The sequence below is a fragment of the Ammodytes marinus genome (assembly GCF_949987685.1).
Source record: "Ammodytes marinus genome assembly, chromosome: 2".
Taxonomy (NCBI): Eukaryota; Metazoa; Chordata; class Actinopteri; order Uranoscopiformes; family Ammodytidae; genus Ammodytes; species Ammodytes marinus.
The window spans coordinates 18,455,462-18,478,248 of NC_137231.1; the positions used below are offsets into that span (position 1 = coordinate 18,455,462).

The 22,787-nt window shown below is 42.6% G+C and overlaps 1 protein-coding gene across 1 annotated transcript in view; it reads right to left on the reverse strand.

Annotated features, from left to right (window-relative positions):
- The window catches only part of ank1a (ankyrin 1, erythrocytic a), a gene marked incomplete at its 5' end in the record, with an annotated part of 89,608 nt that overhangs the window by 31,001 nt on the left and 35,820 nt on the right, over window positions 1-22,787 (reverse strand). The window contains 4 exon segments of the mRNA XM_080047050.1: window positions 64-162; window positions 840-938; window positions 2,811-2,912; window positions 21,926-22,018. Of these exon segments, the coding sequence (XP_079903176.1) occupies window positions 64-162; window positions 840-938; window positions 2,811-2,912; window positions 21,926-22,018 (393 nt within the window).

The following is a 22,787-nucleotide window of genomic DNA, read 5'->3' on the forward strand; positions in this document are numbered from 1 at the left end:
CACAGTAAAGTACATGTAGCACAGTCCAGTGAACACAGCAGTGAGGGCAGCACTGAGTCTCACCTGGGACTGAGCGTTGACATTGGCCCCGTAGTTAACCAGCTCTGCGACCACCTGCTCCTGCCCTGCCAAGGCTGCAATGTGCAGGGCCGTGTTCCCTTTCTGTAAAAACACATATACGTACATGAGATGAAGAGCACACAATCTGACAGAGCACTCACAAATATGATATCAAATCCCCTATGTTGTGTATTCAAAGTGCACGTGAGGTTTCATATGCGGACGGACAAATAGCCTTATTTATTTTTCGATGGAAACATTGAAGCTAGCTTTGGTAGCAACAATAACATTTTAAATACTTAACAGGTTTTGATTTTATTTTTTTTCCAGGGAGAATTAAGGCTTGATAGTAGCCCCAGTAAAAACCCTGATTTCTCATATTAACATGTGTTGTTTTAACAATGGAAATATTAAAGAAATAGTTAAACATTTTAGGAAATATGTGCTGTAATACTGCCAGTAAGATGAGGAGATAAATATATGCCTGTATAATAAAGCTGAAGTTATGCTACAGCCTGCAGGCAGTTAGCTTAGCTTAGCCAACAATAAATACTGGAAAAAGGGGGAAACTGCGAGCCTGGCTGAGTCCAAAACGCAACAAAATATACCTACCAGAACCTCCAAACACTCACGACTCAATAAGTTATAAAGTATCTAATTTATTCAATCTAACACAAACTGACACATGATTTTAAAACAAGGTTATGTGTGGAGCTACTTCTTGGCTCGGCTGGTGACAGGAAGTGTTATCTGTGGGATGATTTTGCAGGGGGTTTTACCTTTGTGGTGGTCTCCAGAATGATTCCACCGTGGAGTAGCTCCAGCACCATTTTAACGTGGCCTTCTTTGGAGGCCAGATGCAGCCCGTTGAGCCCATTCTGAGTGAGAGAGCAAAGGAGACCTCATACTGGAGGGTCCTTAACACACTATGAACATAGATATGTCCTAATCTAAAAGAGAGACCCACACATATGCACACAAACGCATGTAGGCCATGCCAACTGAAACAACAGTTTTTTTTTAAATCACAGTGACTGAGTCACTCACAAATCAAAGCAGGCAAATACTTACACTGGACACCACGCATGCAGTACTCTGAGGGCTCATTAGCAAAAAAAAACAAGGTACACCGGGATGGAGACATTTTTCTTTGATTAATGAAGATGAGAGGAGGAGGGGGAGGATGGGAGGGGGATGGCAGGCCGCTGGTCTCGTGGCTGGGAAGAATACGAGCCGTGTGGGATAGGTCTGACCTCACACAGCCTTCCTACAGCCGCACAGGACATGTGAGGTTGGACCTTTCCCATACCACTGATATTATTCCTCTGAGTGGGGAGACCACAGCACACCATCACTCTACTGCGAGAGGGAAAGGAAGGGAGGGATTTGGGCAAGAGAGAATGTAAACGCAAGAAGAAAGTAAGTAAAAACTATACACAAACGGGAGAGAAGATAATGTAGTGGAGCAGTCGTTAGGTTGAGAGGAGAGATAGATAGAAGAAGGAGAACACAATAAGGGGAGGGGAGGAGTGAGGCAGTGTGTTGGTGAGCGAGCCATGGCAGGCAAGGACACACAGCTGCCAAGGTCAAGCGTCCACCTGGACAAACTCCCACCACGATGTACTTCATCATTCAGAATAAGGACTTACAGTCAAACAACCAATACTCTCACAAAACAATACTCTCACACTTTAGTTAAAGTGATAATCCACAACTTTATACATGTAACAGGCTCTAGCCTTCATTACGCGTCTCAATGATTACTGAATTGAGTCCTGTGAATCCATAAAGGCTAAAATATTTGTAGAAAAATCACAACTTTGCTGCCATCTAGTGGCTCATTTAGTGTATCCAGTCTGAATATATAAATAAAGTACAAAAGAATGCACCAACTTTTACAAGAAACGTTCAATTTGTCTATGAACAAAAACAAAAAAATTCTACAAAGCAACGTGTGTGCAAATTAAGTGAAGCAATGTTGTAGATAATCACTTTAAATCAAACGTAATTAACACCACCTCATATGACGAACGTAATCAATGAAATTAATGTAATTTTGAGAATCTGCCACACACAAAAAACACACACACGCACGCACGCACGCACACACACACACACACACACACACACATACACACACAAACACACACTGTTTTGGCCAAGTTTCAGTGGCCTGAGGGAAGCTGTCCCACTAATGCTGCCTCTCTCTGGACACTTTTGGAAAATCCATCAGAGTAAAGGAGGCAGGATGGAAGAGACAGGGCGAAGGAGATGCCTCTGCTCCATTTATCGCCTTCTCCGGAGACCCTGTAGACTCCACCTGCCACCTTCAGCCACTGATTAACAGTCTACCTGAGCATGCACATACAGTACAGTGAATGACTGAGTGCACAGGCAGACACATCATGCACAAAAACTGACACACACACATTTATATAGAAATAATAATACTAGTTATAAAACTTATAATTCTCTGTGTAAACTGTGTAAACTGCAGGTCATTTTTCAGTTTTTTAAATGCCATGAACTACATTGTACTGCCTTTTCCTTTCACACTTTCTGTTATCCTTTTTTTATGTTTCTATTTTTGACAAGCACTAACTGAAGATCGGGTTTTTTTTTTGCAGATAAGCAAAACAGCCTGACACGAAAAAAATAAATGTATTAACAATAATCACTGGCTTAAACTTGAATGAGTCAGAAGCTGTAACTTCATCTAATTCAATTTGGGGAATGTGCAGCTCTCTCACCTGATTGGCTGTGTTTATATCGATGCCATTTTTTATATGATCCAGGGCCTTGTCCAGGTTGCCAGAACGGGCCGCTCTGAGAAAACTGTTGCCAGCATCAGCCTGCAAGCCAAACAGGGAGGGGAGAGAGGAGGGGATAAGCGGTATAAGAGAAAGTGAGAGACACACAAAGTGGAGGGGTAGAAAGGGAAAATGGAGAGGGAGACAGAGATTGGTTAATATTTATTCTGAAGCATGTATGCCGTTTAGTAGAGAGCCATCAGTTTTCCTCTTATGTCCCTGAGAATGTTATGTTTGGAAAGTGCAGTTTGAGAAATTCTGCACCTTGTGTGAGAGCATGCAACGAGCTCGCAGCTGAAGTAATGCAGTACCCAAACTCTCCACTGAGTGTAAACTGGGCTCCTGGCTCAGCGAAACATCCGACATTGTTGTCCCCAATTCATTCTGCTGCTCTGGTGAATTGAAACTCAGGTGATAAAGTGATAATACTGGCAGCTCCTGGAGTGTTTGTCTTGCTCAGCAGACTGTAGCTCTTTGTCTGTATTTTTGTATGAACATGTGTGTGTGTGTGTGTGTGTGTGTGTGTGTGTGTGTGTGTGTGTGTGTGTGAATAAAATAGAAGTGTGTTTAAGAGACACAAGGTGAATAGGGATAGAAGAGAACGAGAGAGAGAGAGAGAGAGAGAGAGAAAGAGAGAAGGTTCAGCGTGCCCTGGCTCACGGGCCAGCACATGGCACGTCAGGTGTTTTTGTCTATGTTTTGTTGGTGTCTGAGGGCTCCTTGCCTGTCGCAGGCAGGTTGGGGTGCTGCTGAAACATGATCACTCATGTGGCACAGGGGGAGGAGAAGCAGGAGCGGTCGAGGGAGAAGCTTGACTGCGGCAAACAACTGCACTTTTTTCATTTCATTTACATAATCTCCTCTCTCCCGCTCATGCCCATCCCATCTCTCTCTTTCTCTCTCTCATGTATAAACCCCATAAGGTAGCATTTTTGTGACTCAAATGGAACACCAAATGCAGCCATTCCGTGCCACACAAACGCCTAAGGAACCAATTTTCTCAAATTTCATAACACACTTCTTGGAGATGTGTTGTCCATTGCTGTGACAGCGTTGTTGGTCCTCTTTTATGGAGTGAGTTGAAAAGAGAAAAGGGCCCACATGCCTGAAGTAGAGGCATAGCAACAAATGACACAACACACCCTCAGCATGACACCAATGGCATAGCTCTGTGCAAATAGAGAGGTCACGTTTGGAGAAAAAAAAATGAGTCAGGAAAACAGAACACTTTAAAAAGAAAAGTTGCTCGCATGTCTGTGATTCCAGTTCCTCACATCTGGCACAGAGATGAACTTCATAAAGTATGCATCATCTTGTCTTTAAATTAATAAACTACACCGACTCATGTGGAGCCACTTTCCTCTAAGCCATTCTCATTCTCCCCCAAAGTTGTCTTTGTCTCTAGCTTTCATGCACAGAGAGGCACTCCTCTGTACAAAGCCTCTAAGTCACACTCACACACATGCTGAAAGGCAAAACACTGTTAAGATATTCCCACACAAAAAAACACATTTTAATGTCTCTCTAGACTGCGACTCACTAGTTTGGTCTGTTCAGTGGCTCAGCATTCATTTACTCTCAGTTGCAAAGCTGTCTTGGTGAGCCATGTTCTCCCTCTTTCTCCTGTTGTACTAACAGAGATGATGCCCCAAAAATTGCGGCAGAGTAAACTGACCCCCCAGTGCACCTGCCATCCTTGCACAGACGGACACACACACACACACCTTTCACTGAAGTTACAATCACCATCCCAACAAATGGATCTTCATGAATGAGTATGGCCGGACACACATGTGCTGTGTGTGTGTGTGTGTGTGTGTGTGTGTGTGTGTGTGTGTGTGTAAAACATGAAATTGTATGTGCAGTGGGGCTATTTGCAGGTGACTAATTTGATGTGATATGAGAGAGGATTTAACAGAAAATCGTTCATCAATGTCTAGTAACCATTTGGAAACTAAATTGTACCTATAGGTACAATAAAGCTCTATCCATTGGAGAATTTAACAGACAAACAATGTAACAGAGGTCAGATAGTGATTCTGTTGAATGTTTGCAGACTCAAAATAAATCACACAATATACATGATCCCGCATGGTAACACCATGGTGACCTTGACTGAGGCCCCACGGCTGGATTCCCAACCCCCCTGGACTCACTTCACTGCCCCCCAAAAGAACAGGCCTGGTGAAGTTTACAAGACTACAGAGAGCCCTCTGAAAAGACTCAAGCTAGACTTTGCTGGTAACCGCAAATTTGCTTTGCTTCTGGCTAGTCCTGCATTCATATGTGTAAGGCTGCATGTTTCTGTGTATACGCTTGCGTCGAGAGGTGAGTGTGTGGTGTGGTGAGATAAGGATGCAGGGGGACCGCACCCATCCACTAACTCAGACGTAAACATGTAAAGTGCATGCACATAAAGGCTCAATCTAAAAATGTTCTGTGGTGGTTCCTCTGATACGTCTCGCTGGTCTCCAGGCTCAGTTAGATGAATGTGTCTCTCCTAGATTACTTCCATGGAGAGGGGACAAGCTTCGGGGCAAGAGAAGGGCGAGCACATTAATCATACTGTTCGAGCACAAGAAACAGACAATAAACCTGCTCAGCAGCGCCACTGTTAACATTAGCAATATCAACACACACTGTTGTGTAACGTGCATGCAACTGTCCTCAGGCGGAGACAGTGCAAGGTTCCACATAATGAAGCTCAAAATTACCATGTAAAATTATTCCCCTATCTCATCACAGAATAACCTCTGTCCTGAAGTCCCCTCTCCTAGTCTTTATCTCAGCTTTCCTTTCCTGTTGCCTTCTCTCCCTCCTTTATCCCTTGCTTGTTATGTTTCTCTCTCCTCATTCGCTCGCCTGCTCTGCTGGCGCTGCAGCAGACTGAATGACATCACCCCCTCGCTAGTGGACTGCAGTGTTCGAAAACTCAATGAATATGCGCATGTGTGCGTGCATGTACGTATGCATGAGGAGGCATGACTGAGATCCCAACCACCAGGACTACACCTGAAGAATCAACATTTTCACAAGAGATCTATTGTGTCTATTGTGTGTGTGTGTGTGTGTGTGTGTGTGTGTGTGTGTGTGTGTGGGGGGGGGGGGGTCATTCTGTATGGGATCAGATTGAATGTGTTAGGGGATGAAATAAGATGTGAGGCAGCGATACTGGAGAGTAGAAAGCAGACTCTCCCTGTCTTAAAACTGTGTTTGCGCTCTAATTGTAAAGATCAGGATTCGAGAACAAGCCGTTATGTGTCCACAGTGAGCTATAAAATGGCTGTTATACCTTCTGTTTGCTATCTCTCCTTCTGAATGAAATCTAAAATGCCCCCCCTTCTCTCTCAGAAGTGGCTGTGTGCACACTGTTGCAGAATTACAGAAAGACACTGTAATGCAGTACTGCACACACAACCTCTTTCACAACCTTTTTTGATCTAAATGCAACGTGGAAAACAACCTGATTACTAGTCACTGCACTTCAGTCATGACTAGTTTTATAATTGTGTCAGCTGCAAAAAGTGGGAACCATTTGTGATTTAAAGGAAAGGATACTGTCTACAGTCACTCCAAGCTCAAGGAAAGGTTAGACGTTTAATGATAACTACGATTAGTATTTGTTAGAAATAGGCTTGTTGCCACTCAAGTCAAGTCTAACCACTGATTTCTTTCTTAACTTTTGACCCCTTAAAATGAAGCAATATTAAAGGTTGATGTGTTAGCTAACTTTCTAATCCCAATAGTAATTTTTCTTGCCCCATCAGATTTACCACTGGACCAATGAGTTTAATGTCCTTACAAACAGTCTAGACAGGTTATCTGAACAGGTCTCATAAGAGAGTGCCAAGAGCGTTTTGCCAATGCAATCAAGAGACAAACCCTGAGCTCGTCCACTGAATGTCATTGAGAGAATCTGTGTGCCAAAGATCCAGCGTGATTTATTTTGGGGGGGTGATATGAGACCATCACCTACTTTAGAATATCCCAGCATTTCATTTAACATTCACAATACAGAGTCTCTCACTTTGCACACACACACACACACACACACACACACACACACACACACACACACACACACACACACACACACACACACACACACACACACACACACACACACACACACACACACACACACACACACACACACACACACACACACACACACACACACACACGTGAGTTTGCAGTCCCAGCACCAGGTGCAAATCATAAATATTTTAGGAGCCACTACAGCTATTTGTACACCCAGAAGAAAGGTGAAAATAAGAATAGTGCCTACGTTTGTTCTGCATGTCACAAGTCCTGCTTTACTTGGAATAATTTCCTGAGCTTTTCACAACATCAATTCTGCATGCGCCAGCCTAATTCTGGATAATGTCTGCCACTTTCTCATTGCTCCACTCAATATCTTGATTGCACTTAAACCAACACTGCCAACGGACGGGTTTCTGTACATTTTAAGGGAAAACTGAACGGCGGATGTGGAAATTACTGAAGAATGCTTAAACAGCTATTTCATCATCCTTTTCCGCTGACTTGCATTTGTTGAAGGAATTGATTTTTTCCTCTCTGATCCTTTTTTTCCATTCTCTCGGGCCTCCACTGCTGCCTTTATCTATCAGGCTGCTTGAAGAGGTTGAGCAGGCAACGGGCTGTTTCCGGCTACAGAGATGTAGTAAGTGTAGAGTCAGTCAGAACTAGACCCGTGGGAGCATTGAGCTATGGACACATTTACAGGAAGCAAGTGAGCAAGGGCACTGGGATGGTGCTGTCTGCCTGCTTGTGCTCCCTGTATGTGGCAAGTGTCTTGTCACATTTTTTACTATTTACTTTCTCACACTCCCAGCCTCCCCCTCTCTGTGTCCCACTGTTTGTCCCTGCCGTACTCATTGATTGTCTCTTTCTATCTGGCCCTGCTGCTGCCTCTGCGCTTGAAGATGAGATTGTCATGGTTATTGTGATCTTTTGTGGGGTGTGACAAAGAGGGTGAAAGCCATGGAGAGAAGATGCGGTTTGGAACCTATGGAGGATAGGATCAAGATATGGTAAATCATCCTCTGTTTCACTACACAGTAACGCAACAGTAATCATACAGAGTATAACCGTAAGAAGGGACATAAAGAATATGTTATGCACGATCATATAACTGAAATCTATAAAAGTGAAGTGTAATACTGAAAAACATATTTACTTCATATGACCATAAATAAGTTATTTAATTAAATATGTTTTATTTTATTTTGAATGATCTTCACTACTTTTTAAGGAGTTTTATTTAATTTTTTTAATTTTATTTATTTATTCATTAGATTATTTATTACAGTAATAGAACTAAGTAAGAACTGCGCTTCAAATTTTGGGTTACTAGTATTTTGCTTGGGTGATTGTATTTTATTTTATTACAAATGTATACCTCACAACATGGATTTGACCTCTAAAATGACCAGTTACTTCTTGAGATCAAGATTTTACTAAAACCTTTTACTGCTAATTTGCTGCTTTTACACGAGTATAAGTTACAAATACTTCATCCACTATTGCTCACTCAGATACATAAGGGTGTTTCGGCTGTTTACAAAAACATAATTAATGCCAGCATTGTAAAATGTACTAAGGTTCCTTCTCCGACGAATAGATAAACACAATCAGCACATTTCTATGAGTTGCATCATCAATGCCCTCTTCTACTATTACCCCAGGTAAACTGCGGTCAACACAAAATTAGCTCGCACACACATCCTGGCAGAAGGGCCTGGTAAGCGTGTGCCCCTGTGCTGCCATTACCTTGTCTGGTACGGTAGAATAAAAAGGTCTATAGTCTTCAGTACGCTGAAAACTCTCATTAATTGACCCACTAATCAGTTTACTAACCTCTAGTTTACTTACCACAGCTAATCCTGGTTGACATCCTACAATCTGAACGTCAAACAGAGGAACAAATGGAAGTCAAAAATAAGATTAAGGAGGAAAACAGAACCCGATACACACCCACACATATACGCACTTGCTCTAATCTTGGACGAACATGCATCACATGTCTCAAAGATACTCTGGCTCCCTCCCTTGTTGCTATGGAAGGCCAAGTCTAATGACTTTGATCAGGACGGGTGATGTCCGGCAGTAATGACTTGCTATGTGTTTACAAATGACTGGTCACTTTCTTATTAAGCAGGACCAATGTTTACGTCTCCATGACCTGCATCTCTTTCTTCCCTTCTTCACTGTCACTTAAGACCAAACATGAACAAGTGGTGAAAGCAGAGGCAGTACGAAGTCTCCAAAACAGTTCCTTTGGAAGGACCGAATACAGGTTTTGTACTTAGCAGGCAGCGTGCAGACACAGAGAGGCTTGAGCGGCATAAAAACATTTGTTTTAAAAAAATGGACAAAGACTATATACCAGTACATCAATATTCATGTCTGCGAGATGAAGTAAATATGGAATAAAACTGGGAGCCAAGCCAGTGACAGAACCACTGGCCCTGTTACTGTCTGTTGTGAGAGTAAAGACATGGAGCGCTGGCAGGTGCATTATATCCGAGAAACCGCAACCAAGAATTTCTTAAGAAAAGAGCAAAAACATTTCAAAGAAAGACAGTGGCGAAGCGTACAGGTTAGGGAGAATTGATATGAAGAGATGGATAGAGAGGGGTAGCAGGGAAAGGGATGAAGTGAAAGAGTGGAAAGAAGATAGTAGAAGAGGGGAGACCAAGAGCAGCAGAGATGGTGGTACTCACTCCAAAAGTGACGGTCTTGACTGGCATGCCTGTTGGCCCTCCACTCTCTCTTTCTTACGTTTTCTGTTTCTCTCAAACGCACAGCTGTCTTTTCTGTTGCCCCCTGCAAGTGCTCTGGTAGGGGCACGCAGACCCCAGTCCAACGTAAACACGAACACACACACACTTACGCCCAGACACACACACTTGAGTAAGCATGGTGGGTGGAGGGACTGGGATGGGTGGGGGTTGAGGGGCACTGGGGGCCCAGGGGTTTATCTCTGGAGGAATGCTGTCTGTATCTAAAGACACACATTTCACACGCAGCCAAGAAACAAATGGGCACCCCGCACCCTTGCCGCGGGTTTCCCGACACTATCCTGGCTACATTTTTGATCGCATTCCTCCCCTAATTTTCTCTAACTTAATTACTCTAACTGCTTCAATTATTTGCTACTTCTATTTTTTCGCCCTCATCATCAGTTTTTTCACACCCTTCGTCCATCCTCCATCACACTCTATGTTCTGCTCTCCGCCTCATCTATCATCTCCAACTTCCAGGCTTTATTGCGCCCCGAAAAACTCTGTCACCCCCAAACTTTATCCCCCCTTTCTCCTGTCCCGTCTTCCTCCGCACACGTCACGCCCATCTCTGTGTTTCCTGTATGTTTTGTGACAGCCGGGGCGATACCAGAAAAAGCATATAGTTACTGTGGAGAATGGCTGTGTTTTTTTCAGAGTGGGCCTGTTTCAGTCTGTGAGGTGACTTACAGTGACAAAGCGCAAAGGGAGGAGGGGAGGGGGGGGGTGGGGGGGTTGTTGCCACCGCCCCGTGACAATGGGCCAGACACACGGGGTAGGGGGGAGCGCGGAGGGGCCAGCCTCTCAAAAGGCCCTGCCTCTTTTAATAAAGCGTCCGTCATTCCCTGCTTGAAAAGGCCTCCTTTTCTCCACCTCTCCCCTCCTCTCTCCCTCTCCTGGCTAAATGCTGGGAAAAGCACATCACTGCCAAAACCATGCAGAGAGATAAATGCTTGTAGGAGAGAGGGGAAGGAGGGAAGGGGGGCGATGTGGAAAGAAGGCCACGCAACTACTCTGTGCCACTGGACCGTGACCTGGGCAAAAACATCACGTGGGATGGCTCTCCTGTCCACAGTGTTGAGTTTGGACAGTGGTGAGAGCTTCACTGCCAAAGAATGTGGGGCAGGGGGAACTGCGGACACTAATGTCCATGTGGACGCGGCAAATTATCCTGTGGTCTTCCCCTGTGACATAAAACCTCCTTTTGCTCGGCCTGCGGAGAGTTATGAAGTTATCAAAGACTTATCAGGTCCTTGTTGATAAGACATCCTTAAGGTGTGGCACAGTCTGGTGAGTGATGACAGAGTTTTTTTTTAATCAAGACCCCACTCCTCACACAGTGTGTTTTGCTTACTTAAAGGAGCACTATGTAACTTTGGGTGTGTTAGAGAAGTAAACATTGGAAAATTGGATCCCTGGAACACTGTCTGAAGTAAAAAAGCTACCTTAAAAGTTACTGATTCACTGTCGTTGTTTTAAGCAGCAGGACCTACACATGATCTTATTTTTATATATGATTATAGAATAGTCCAATACCAAGAATTACATGTAGAGAAAAATGTTTAGTGGCCTAACTGCAGGCTCTGCAAATGTTAACAAATCCACCCTGAAAAACAGCATGCTGTACCTTTTAAGGTGGATGTTTTAGCTTCCCTGTACAAAATGATGTAAGGGCAGAGTTTGAGACTGTAAGGATGTTTTCTCTGCTCTCAGGGTAGGCGATTCTGGAGAACGATTGTTGTCGAAATCAGTGAATATCCCCTCACGATCTGTTATCTGTCAGTACTGTGTGTGCACTGAAAAAAATGAAAAAAATGAACACCAAGCAACAATGCCATTGATATAGGCTAATCTGATCGAGGAATACACTTTGGCTTTGATAAGTTTTAAGCTTCAACACCTATTAAACAAGAAACATAATAAAAGCCTATATCCATAGCAATAGATATATGGTGATTTGGACCAAGCCAATTTGTTTACTTACCTATTTACAGAGTATAGGCTCTCTATGAACTCCAAACCTTTTTTTACAGTGCACACACAGTATGGACAGGTAGCAGAGTAAGGAGATATTCACTGATTTTCAATGAGGGAGAAGGAGTAGATGTAATCTCAATGAATACCAAAGGTAATAACCTTTATGTTGGGAAAGCCAAATTATACAGAATTGGACACAAATGACTGAAACCTAAAAACTCAATTGCTATTTAATCCAATTACAAGTGATATTTTATATATACAAATTGACTTAAAGTCATCAAGTCTGCACTACTGTGCACAGGTCCATTCTGCTATACTACCACTACCATTTAAGAGCTAGGAGTCTCACTGTCACGGTATGTGGCTCAGGAAGGAATTTCAGGTCATTATTAAGCATGGGCCACACTCTGGTTTTGTAAAAGGGATGATTTAGGTTTGGGACAGACGTGCCCTGTGCACCCTGTGTCGAGCCCCTCTTGCTGGCAGGATAAAGTGCTTCAGCTGTCCACGTGTGTTGCTTGTGGCGGTTTATTGCCCGTGTCCTGATGTCTCAGTGAACACAGGCTAGAGTTGAAAAGGTGGCGGAGGAATCAACATAAACACTGATAATCTGTCAGCTGTCTTTCTTCAACCTGTCACACTCTTGACCCTTGTCTGTCCTCCATCCTCACTGCCTCTCACATACTTACTCTCATGCTTTAAGAATAAGGAAATAGGGACACCCAGGTGGCAAATAGTATCTCGTCAGAAAGACATATTAATTATAGAAGGGATGTGGTCGTCTTACACATACTCCAGGCAAACACAGGAAGTGGTTTAGCAGCTTTCCTTTCCCTCCCATTAAAATAAATGAATGTGTATTCATATGTATAGCTATTCCCAAGAGTCTAGATTATGAATTAAAAATTAAATATGCTTCCATGGGAGCTTGTACTATTTTAATTTGGAATTGAACAGCCCTCTACTGGCAACATGATGTTCTGCAGTATTAGCCTGCAGCAGCTTCAAAGGGAGTATGGGCTGGGTCGGGCTGATTACTGCAGCCCTGGCACAAAACTCGCTCTCAAACACACATCAACACACACTCACAAAATACACACACTTCCCCCTCCTAGTCCAGTGCTTCAGCTCCTTCTCACAAGGTACATTAAGCTTGACTGGCTTCTGAACTGACAGGGGAGTGGTTTTACTCGGCATTGACATCAGCTCGGTGTTAAAACTTCTCTACGGACAGATAGCATATGACAAGTCAAAGCATGCGCACTTGCTCACTCCCATTTACACATCATTATACGTACACAGTACATAAAGACACCTCAGCAGATGCACATGCGCCACAACGTGACAAAGCCAGACAGACCTGTGGAAGACAAAAACAGGGAGTTAGAAATATTCAGACGAGGGAGAAGGGCAGAAAGGATGAAAGCAATAGAGAGGAATGACAGTGTGCGATATGTCAGCGCACGGCCGGGCTGCCATTTATCTTCATAACTGGAGAGATAGTGATGGGGAAATACAGAGTGAAGATGTGCACCCTTTGTTTACTACACAGCATCGGAAAACAAAGACTCCACCATTTAAAACAAAGGCTCTAACCATCAGTCACAACAGGGCAGCATCAGACAGGATCCGAGCAGCCAAACGGTAATTCAATAAATATGGTTAATAGACGCAGAGCCGAAGTTGCCCAAGTTTTTCCAGACTCTATTAAGAACTTATCTACTTCCCAGAAACTACTATGGACATGGCTGGGAGTTAACCTGCCACAATGTGACTCAGTTGAAGTGGGTCATGATGCAACTCTATTAGAAGTCCCACGAGAATATAACTGTGCTTTGTCCAAGGTCGGCCTACTGTTTTACTATCACTAATCATCTGAGGAACGTCTAATACTAAGCAATAATACGTAACTTTTTCATGAAAATTAATGTCGGTTGCATTGCCAAACGAGTTGACACAAAGTTGATTAAGCCTATAAGCTCCATAAAACTCTCTCTGTACTTCTCAGTATGGCAGCGTTAACAAACTGGTGAGGGCACCAAACACTGGCGCAGGAGCTCAGAAAATCCCCAGAAGCGCCCAAGAAATGTTTCAGTTGTTGATTCTACTACGAAGAAAAAGTCTGGACGTAAAGCAGAAGGTATCAAATCCATGTGCGATCCACCAAGGCTTACCTCATGTAGATATGCTGAAAGTGTAATTTCTCCAAATTCCTCATGGTGCCTCAGAAGTTACGCACTATAGCTTTAAGGGATGCAGAGTATTGGGTGATACCATAAATCCTGGACCAGCTTTGTCTCATGTTTAATTTCAGTTAATAATTGTCTTGCTTTTCATGGATTCACTGTCCCCAGAGAGCAAGCCAGTTGAATTCAGTATGGTAAAAGCGAAAGCATAAGCAATATTAGGAAAAAGATTCCAGCACAGAAACAGTGAGAACAATACTATATTAACTACACTGAACTATAATGAACAATTTATTATGGAGATAAGTCTTTACGTGGAAGAAAAAATCAGATTGAGCGTGAATAAAAGGGCCTTTCTTATGACTTATCCGCCCACATGTTAAAGGAGGTTGATCAGTGATGAGCTTAAAGGGATAGTTTGGAATTTTGTACATAGGGCCTGATTCCCAAGTAAGCCTAAGTGTTCTTTATCATTGGAGACAGTTTTCAACACATTTCATTCAGTCCTTCTAGTTGCAGAGTTTGCTCGTGCTAGGCTAGCGCACAGGATTGGGGTCTAATTAGCCTGCTACTAAAACAGTCTTACCAACTCCACAGTACACCCGAGGCTTATCAATTATAACGCTAGACTATAGATGTAAATGTCTGTTGATAGAATAATGTTAGAAATAAAACCAACCTCGCATCGCATGAATTATCGCATTTTGAGGGACTACTTTCTCAGCAGCAGCGGAATTTTACTTTGCTCCGGCTAGTTGTGTAACCGAATCACTACAGCAGAAAGTAAACAGAGCAGCGTGGGACAGAAGCGGAAACGAAGGACTAGGCAACACGGTGGTTCAGTGTGCATTTAGGAATTGTAAAAATAAACCCTATTGATGTGCAGCACAAAGTTTCCACCAATTTCCAGTGGCTTGTTGCTGCTGGTTTGGACGTGGTTCGTGCACTGTACTCTGCGTCTGTAGCAATGACAGCGGCAGATAAACAAACTATTATAGAGCCTGTAACCTAGGTAATATCAGTCCGCCGCTACCGAAGCCTACTACCAGGAATATAACGCTGCTGCTGAGACACAGCAAGCCCCTCAAAATGCAATATGCAAGGTTGGTTTTATTTCTAACATTATTCTATCAACACAGACATTTACATCTATAGTCTGGCGTTATAATTGATTGGCCTTGGGTGTACTGTGGAGTTGGTAAGACTGTTTTAGTAGCAGGCTAATTAGACCCTAATCCTGTGCGCTAGCCTAGCACGAGCAAACTCTGCAACCAGAAGGACTGAATGAAATGTGTTGAAAACTGTCTCCAATGATAAAGAACACTTAGGCTAATTTGGGAATCAGGCCCTATGTCCAACATTCCAAACTATCCCTTTAAGTCAGCAAAAATACTGGCATGGCTGACGAACTTGTTGAACTCTACTCTACAGTATCTCAAAGTAATACCCCACTGGTGCAGCAGTTGTATCAAATATCACCAAACAATGCTGAACAACAGAGTCCCCCCCTCCATATCCCAATGGATCCTTTGCCTTTCTGCATTACACTGTTCTAAGCGCACTAGGTTTTAAACCTGTCAATATGTTAAGTGACACTACGCCATTACTTTTTTTATGGGAACAGTGGCATTTCCGAACATTTGTTTTGGCTTGCCTCAGTGCATCACCAGCCTCATTTCTCCCCATGAAGGGCGGTAGTGGTGAGGACACAGGCCTGGAAGAAAAAGATAAAAGGAGAGATGGATGGGAAGAGCAAAGAGGTGCAGGGCACAGCTGAAAGAGGAGAGCACGTCTGAGGCCCGCTGACAACTGTGAGGATAAATAAATGCGCCTGGGGAGCTTCACTGAACATGTGCCATGGTGGATGTGCGTACTGTATCTTCCTTCACAGTCTTGTTGACAGCATGATGGCATCTTCATCTGCACAGCTTCGCTGAGTCAGACCCTGATTTCTCCCTCAGCCCCTCCCCCTTCCACTCTCTCATACACACCTTGCATCAGCATCTTATCCACACTGAAGAGCGGCTGTAAAAATGGACCCATTCACACATCAATGTAGCAACAGCTCTTACTTAAAGCATAAATAAATACAGGATCTACAGTGCCTTCCACTTGATTGGATAATATCTGCTGCCTAAGGCGCCAGATGCTGAGGGACCTGCCATATCTGAGATTGACGTGTTAATACATATTATATATAAGAATTGTATAAGGTCGAAGTACTCAGCAGTCACGACAAGGAAGGTCAAAAGAGAGAATTTAAAACTGACAAAATTTACTCCCTTGCCTCTCTCTACTTTAATGCTGCATCACACACATACATATTCATACACACACTCAAGACACACTAATCGGATCAACACACACATTCACCTACAGTGCAGTACATGCAGGTGCAGACCACACTCACTAGTATGCAGCTCATGGAAACCTTCCGTATGCAGGCGAACAGTCAGGAAGCAGTATACTCAAACCGAACAAGGTCGTGTAACTCGTCACCTGACCATGCAGGGAGGACAAGTTCTTATATTATCTTAAAACGGGTCAAAGTGAGGTGGTGACATTATGAGCCAGAGGTGGAAGAGGAGAGCAGTAGTAGAGGTCGAGCCTAACAATGCACTATCAGGGGTTATAGTGGAGGTGGGCTTCAAATACTGTATATACATATAAATGATGACAAGAAGACTCTCCTACCTGAAAGAGTTGGAGCTCATTGCCAAAGATGAATGGGCAAAAATACCAGTGGAGAGATGCAAAAAGCTGGCCAGCAATTATAGGAAGCGTTTGATTGCTGTAATAGCCAATAAAGGCTTTTCTATTGACTATTGAGAAGGGTATGAATAATTTTGGACATGCCACTTTTTGTTCAAATGTAAACAAAATCTGAAAAATATATTTTTTTTCACAATGATGCCTCTTGTACATCGTCTTATTATCTTTTGGGAGAAGCCTGTGTCATTTCCAACCAAGAAAAAGCTAGCTGGTTTCATAAAAGTGACTTTAAGTAAAAATTTGCCAGGGGAATAAATTATTTAGGTTTTGACTGTACATAGAATGTATATTACTATAAAACATAAAAATACAATACTAATTTTGAATCCCAAATCAAGATCTCAGTGTATTGTTTGAAAATGTGCTGTCCTACTTAGCGAGTAACTCCATTCAAGTTACCCTCTACAGTACATAAAAATAATAGCTGCATCATTGACCACTGGTTTTAACCAACACCACTGGTTTGAGGTTTAATGATGGGCGGCTACATGAAAATAAAATACTACTATTTCACCTTTAACGGCTATTAAATGACAAAGGAAAACTGGATATGACCTTTGAAATTACAGAGTAGGTTTACGCTTTCATTTGTTTGATGTAAGAGCCAATAACATAAAACTGTAACAAAAACCCTAAAATAACAGGTTTTTAAATCTGTAGCCTACATTAACTGATGCATGTAAAATTAAAGCAAATAAAGATGAAATAATATTATAGGTACAGGAAGCATACATACTGTATGTGTTTTTCCTATTTTAATCTGTGTGGAAGCTGTGCAGGTTAAGCTCAGAAATGTGGAGCAGACAGAGAGTCTGTCTGTGTAACACTGTTCTGGCTTTTATTTTCTTGAATTCTTTCGTTCTCTCCATTTTCAGACAGCTCGCCAGCTTCATAACTGCTAATGCCGGTAGGGCAGAAGAAGGAATGTCAGGACATTTGTAGAGGACTTGGGAACTGTTCACATTTATTTACGTCTGTAATTACGCCTGTCCAGTCTCAGAGAGTGGACATGAAAGATGGTCCATTGCAAAAGAGTTTAATGCAGTTTTCAGTCTTCATGACCAGCCCTTCTTTTGGAGTATACTTCTATCTTTACCATTCACTCTCAGGCGCATTCACCCAAAACACATGCACATGCACGCATGCATGCACATCGAGAATTGCTCAGTTTTTTCTCTCTCTCTCGCTTAGTAAATTAAAATACCCACACAAACTAAACAGATGAAGACTAAGATGCCTAATATTTGAATAAAAAAAGAATAACAATAGGTGAAAAAGTAAAAACTATTGAAAGGGTAAACCGGTTTTGATCAGATTCTGAAAAGTGAAAAAGTCTTCACTTCCTTAAATCCTTGTGCGTAACAAAGTAAACATTAGTGGGAAGTTCAGTGTATCTTCACATTGTTTAGAGACCTTCCTTATGTTTATCCTGCTAAGGGCCGCTTGTGGCAGGGCAGATTTGTACATTTATACTAGTGTAAAATGTCTGGTGCAGATTGATGTAATGAGCTGGGATATAGTTTTGGGGAGCACAATAAAACATTTCGAAGCACTTACAGTACCATAACTTTTATACAGATTCATATACTTTAAGAATTTTCTATGCAGTACTGAACCTGCTGTGTAGATGGGGTGTGCATTTATGAAGCCATTCAGGTTATAGTTACTAGGGATGGCTCCATTGAACATTCTTTGTGGGCCAGAATGTTCCCCTGAGGTGTTTCACTGTTGCCAAAAGCCAGAAAATATGTCTAAATGGGTCAGCAAAATTAGGAGAATCCTGCTCGTGTCCACTTCCCAAAGTTGGTATCTTGCCAACTGAGACATTATTACACAAAATCTAATGTTTTGTACATTGGCAGTTCAGGCCCCTCCACCTTTAATCCGAATTATGTGGAGCTGGTATCAATAACCCTGGGACAAAAATGAGAGTTACACTATTTGAATGCGCCATGGCCTTTCACATGTAAATGAAACTCTGCCCCCCCTAGCCGAAACAAATTACAGCCAACTGCTGGTGGCTGGACATGAATGGGCTTCTTAATGTAGTCTGTATCTACAGTGGGCTGGGGAGCAGCTGGAAAAGAGAAAATGAGATGGGGGAGAATTTATGTGACAGTGCAGAGTGTGACAGTTTGTTTTTTCTTTTATATTGAGTCTGCCATGCAGCCGTACTGTGACGAATGGAGCTTGGCTGCCCGAGCATCTGTCTCCAAGGACTCACTGAGGGGTAATTAGAGCTGTGGGATGATAAGGGATATTCTCCAGGCCCACTTATTATTAATGGTGGCAAAGGGGACAGGGCCTGTACACAGACCTCTGACACCTTACAATTCTGCTTTACAGGAAGGGGTGGGGTGGGACGGGACATTTGATGAAGCATTAAATTTTGTTGTAAATTAAATCAGCCCTCGGGGAAAAAGTCATGGTTTATTTGAAGAGTTTGAGGGTGGTTGATGAGGGCTATATATCACCAAGCCTCTGACTGACCATGAATCTACAGGATTCAAAATTCTTCTGGAATTCTTACTCAGCTCCGACAGCTGAGAACAATAAAATTAAGCCAGAGTGAACTTGGGTCAACTTTACCCTGGGTTTTATTTGACTTGCTTCCGGCTTCATTCTAGCAGATACCAGACCCCAAGATGGCGGCGGCCATTCATTTGACTAAAAATTACTCTTGCATGAGACAATAAGCACTTTCTTTCTCCCTCCCCATTTCGTTTGTCACATAGACTTTACATTGGGATGAAAAATAAGTTACTGAGTGAGTACCTACTGTACTGGTAGCAGATGGTGTTCTCTGTCAACTGTTTTACAGACATCTCTTTTGTAATGGTGATCTATGGGGAATATGCTATTCAGACCACTGGGGACATTGTTATTGTAGTGTTGAACAATGGGACAAATTGACAACAAGACTGAGGTTGTCGTAGCCAGCTACTTCTGAGCAGTTTCCAGACCAAATAATTGTGGTATTTGTGCACGCACAGTTTTCCTGTGCAATGAGAGACTATTAGTGAAAAAAATGTACTTCCAAATTAAGAAGTTTGGGTTAGGAAATATCAACTTGTTTACCACCTGTATTGTTGTTTGCCATTTTTAACAATATTACAGATCTGTTTAATTACTTTGTTGAGTAATGATCTCTGATGGATTGAAAAAAAGGCAGGAGCTAAACAAATCATTTTCTAAAAGTTGTAATAAACTGTAGTTTTCACTTTACGATTCAGGACTGGGGCAGTAAAGGAACAAGTTGAGGGCTGTGGGAGGCTGTATCGTTCTAGAGTTAACAGTAGTTCAGGAACCAGATACGGGGATTTGGTTTATTCTGCTGTCGTTTTCCACTGCTGTGTTGGCTGAGGGACAGTGAGGGGCGATGAGGCTCTTCGGGACTACAGTATCTAACCTGCCAATCTTATTTCCTTCATGTCTGTACTCTGGGACATATGAGGTGTTAGTATGTCTCTGACCCCACGCAGCAATCACCGTACTCCCTCCATATCTGCTGTTTTTCTTTATTGTTATTTGCAAAGCATCAGGGGGTCTTGCTTGGTTGGCAGGTTGGCATGGTTTGGAAACCTGAAGAACATTCAACTGGTTCTTTAATCCCAGCTATACATGATGGTGTTACTGACCGGTTAGGACAAATAACAATAAAAATATCTTCTTTCAGTCATTCACAAAAAAAGGTAAAAGAAGATTCCAAAGGAAAAGGGAAAAAATGCGATTGCCCAATGCACACGCATTCAAGAGCCCCTCTGTGGGAAAGACAATACTCCATATTGTTGTGTGTTGGACCAATGGCCAGAGGAAACTGTAATAGATAATGTTGACTTATCCACTTGTCTGCTAAGTGTTTCCTTCATTCTGTGTTAAATATATTAATCTCATCTTTTTTTGTGCTATTTGTTGTTATGTCTGTTCATTTCCGAATGGTTCGCTTTGTGAGCTAAAACCGTTAAACTGAGCTTCAGTGAACACAAACCCAATGATGCTCCAGAATGTTTGGGAGCAATATGGAGATCGGGAGAGTAGGAGTTAAGAAGGGAAATCATCAAGAGTCGTCTGGGACAAGTTTCCCAGCAGCTTTATTGCACCTAGATGATCTCTTGCCCACTTGAAATGGATTCAAGATCATCTATTAGATACTGTAGGAGCAATAGAACATTTGGCAAACCTATCCCAGACTGTTTGAACAGGTAAAACCAGACAAAACACAGGCAGCCACTGCACATGACAACAGAGTGACACGGGAAATCCACAACAGCCACAATACACAAACACAACAGTGACACATCAAAGGCACGGGCAAAAGCAGGCACAAGCACAACATCTGCAGCGGGAACTGCCCAGCGGGAAGAACCCATACACAGATGGAAGCACAGACACAACACAGACAGACAATCACATCCCAGCTAACACTAATACGCAGACTGAAAGCCATGCACAGACGGAAATAAAGCATGCACACAAACACACTGATAAGGATAAAGTGGGGTGACCCCCTAAACACACATATAGCCCATCACAATCTCTCTCTGCTTCCCTCTCGTTCACACACACGTACAGCTTGAATAACCCTACACACCAAAACAGTGGTAAAAATTACACAAGCATATTTTATAAATCAGAAGAACCCACAGGAAAAATACTTGGGACTGTTTGTCTGTTATTATCACTACAGTGAACCTGGTGTTGTGTGAAGTACTTTGTCCAGGCAGCATATGCAGAAGTGCTAAAAGTTGTATCTAGTCGATAGGAAATAGAGTATATCAAACCTATATTTTGCCCGTGGACTCTTGCCATGTAATATGCTCTGCTTCTGAACATTAACTCCAGAGAAAAATCACACACAGTGGTATGTCAATATACACCAATTTTATGTATACAAATGTGAAACTAAAAGAGAAAACGCAGAAAGGAAATACAACCAAATTAAAAAATAATTTATATATATATAGATAAAAAAATCAACAAGTTAGTAAAATACGACAAGCAAGGACAGGAACAAAAAAAGCTCCAGCCTGTTCCCACAACACCTGACTGAACCAGCTCACAGCACAACAGCAACACTAGAAATTCAAAGGAACCAGAACTACAGTACCATAAGCAACACACACACACACACACACACAAAAAAAACAAGAGAGATGAAGATAAAAACAACAACAGCAGGGCAACAATAGTGACACAAACTGTAAGTGACACAATACAAGATGGTCATAAATACAGTATATAAATAAATATATATACATATAGATATATATAGAAATAGGAAAAGCCAGATATACGTGTTGCAGATATTTACTTCTTCATCAAAGTGCCATACGCCTTGGCCATCCGGCAGCTCAGAGCTCACACTACTGTCCTGATCGATTAGCCAGCGATGCACGGCGTGGGCCTAAAAGAACATACGACATAAAGACAGAGCCCAGTTAATCTTAACAGGGGAGAAGCAGAGGGAAGGAGAGACAGGAGAGAAGAGGGGAGGAGGAGGGGGAGGTGGGGGGGAGGACAGAAAACAATGGCGAGGATAATGAGTAAGAGTCAAAGAGGAACAGGTGATATACCAATATAATCAAGACACAGGTAGGAAACAAGGTGGGGGGTAGGGAGAGAGAGGAGGAAGAGAGTAGGAAGAGGAACCAGCCCACCCCATCCCTTCCCTTGCCTTCCCAGAAAAAAAGAAAAAGAAAACAAAATAATCTCCCTGCGGGAAACAGGTCAGGTTAGGATGGGTGGTATGAGTGTGGATGCACGATGTGGCACGACACGAGTAGATCACACATACAGTGGGGAGCGCCAGGCGACGCCACACTGATGGCGATGGATCTGATGGTTATTGGCTCACAGATGGATCAGCTGTGGAAAGCTGCAACCTACACACTGGAGTTATTCCTTTATGTCACATGTTATGTACTTACCCTGACTTCACATACATAAATGTGCAACCACTTGTGTGTAGTACGAAACACACACCACATCAAATATATGTTTAACTCAGTAACAAAGAGAGAAAGAAACGCACAGTTTGGCCAAGTCTGACTCAGATGCATAGAGAACAGTTCACTTAATGTCATAGCAGCAGTATTACAGCAAATAAACCTGCTACATAAAATGTATGCAGACAGAAGGAGTGACCAAAACAGCAAGAAAGGTTGAAAGGACAA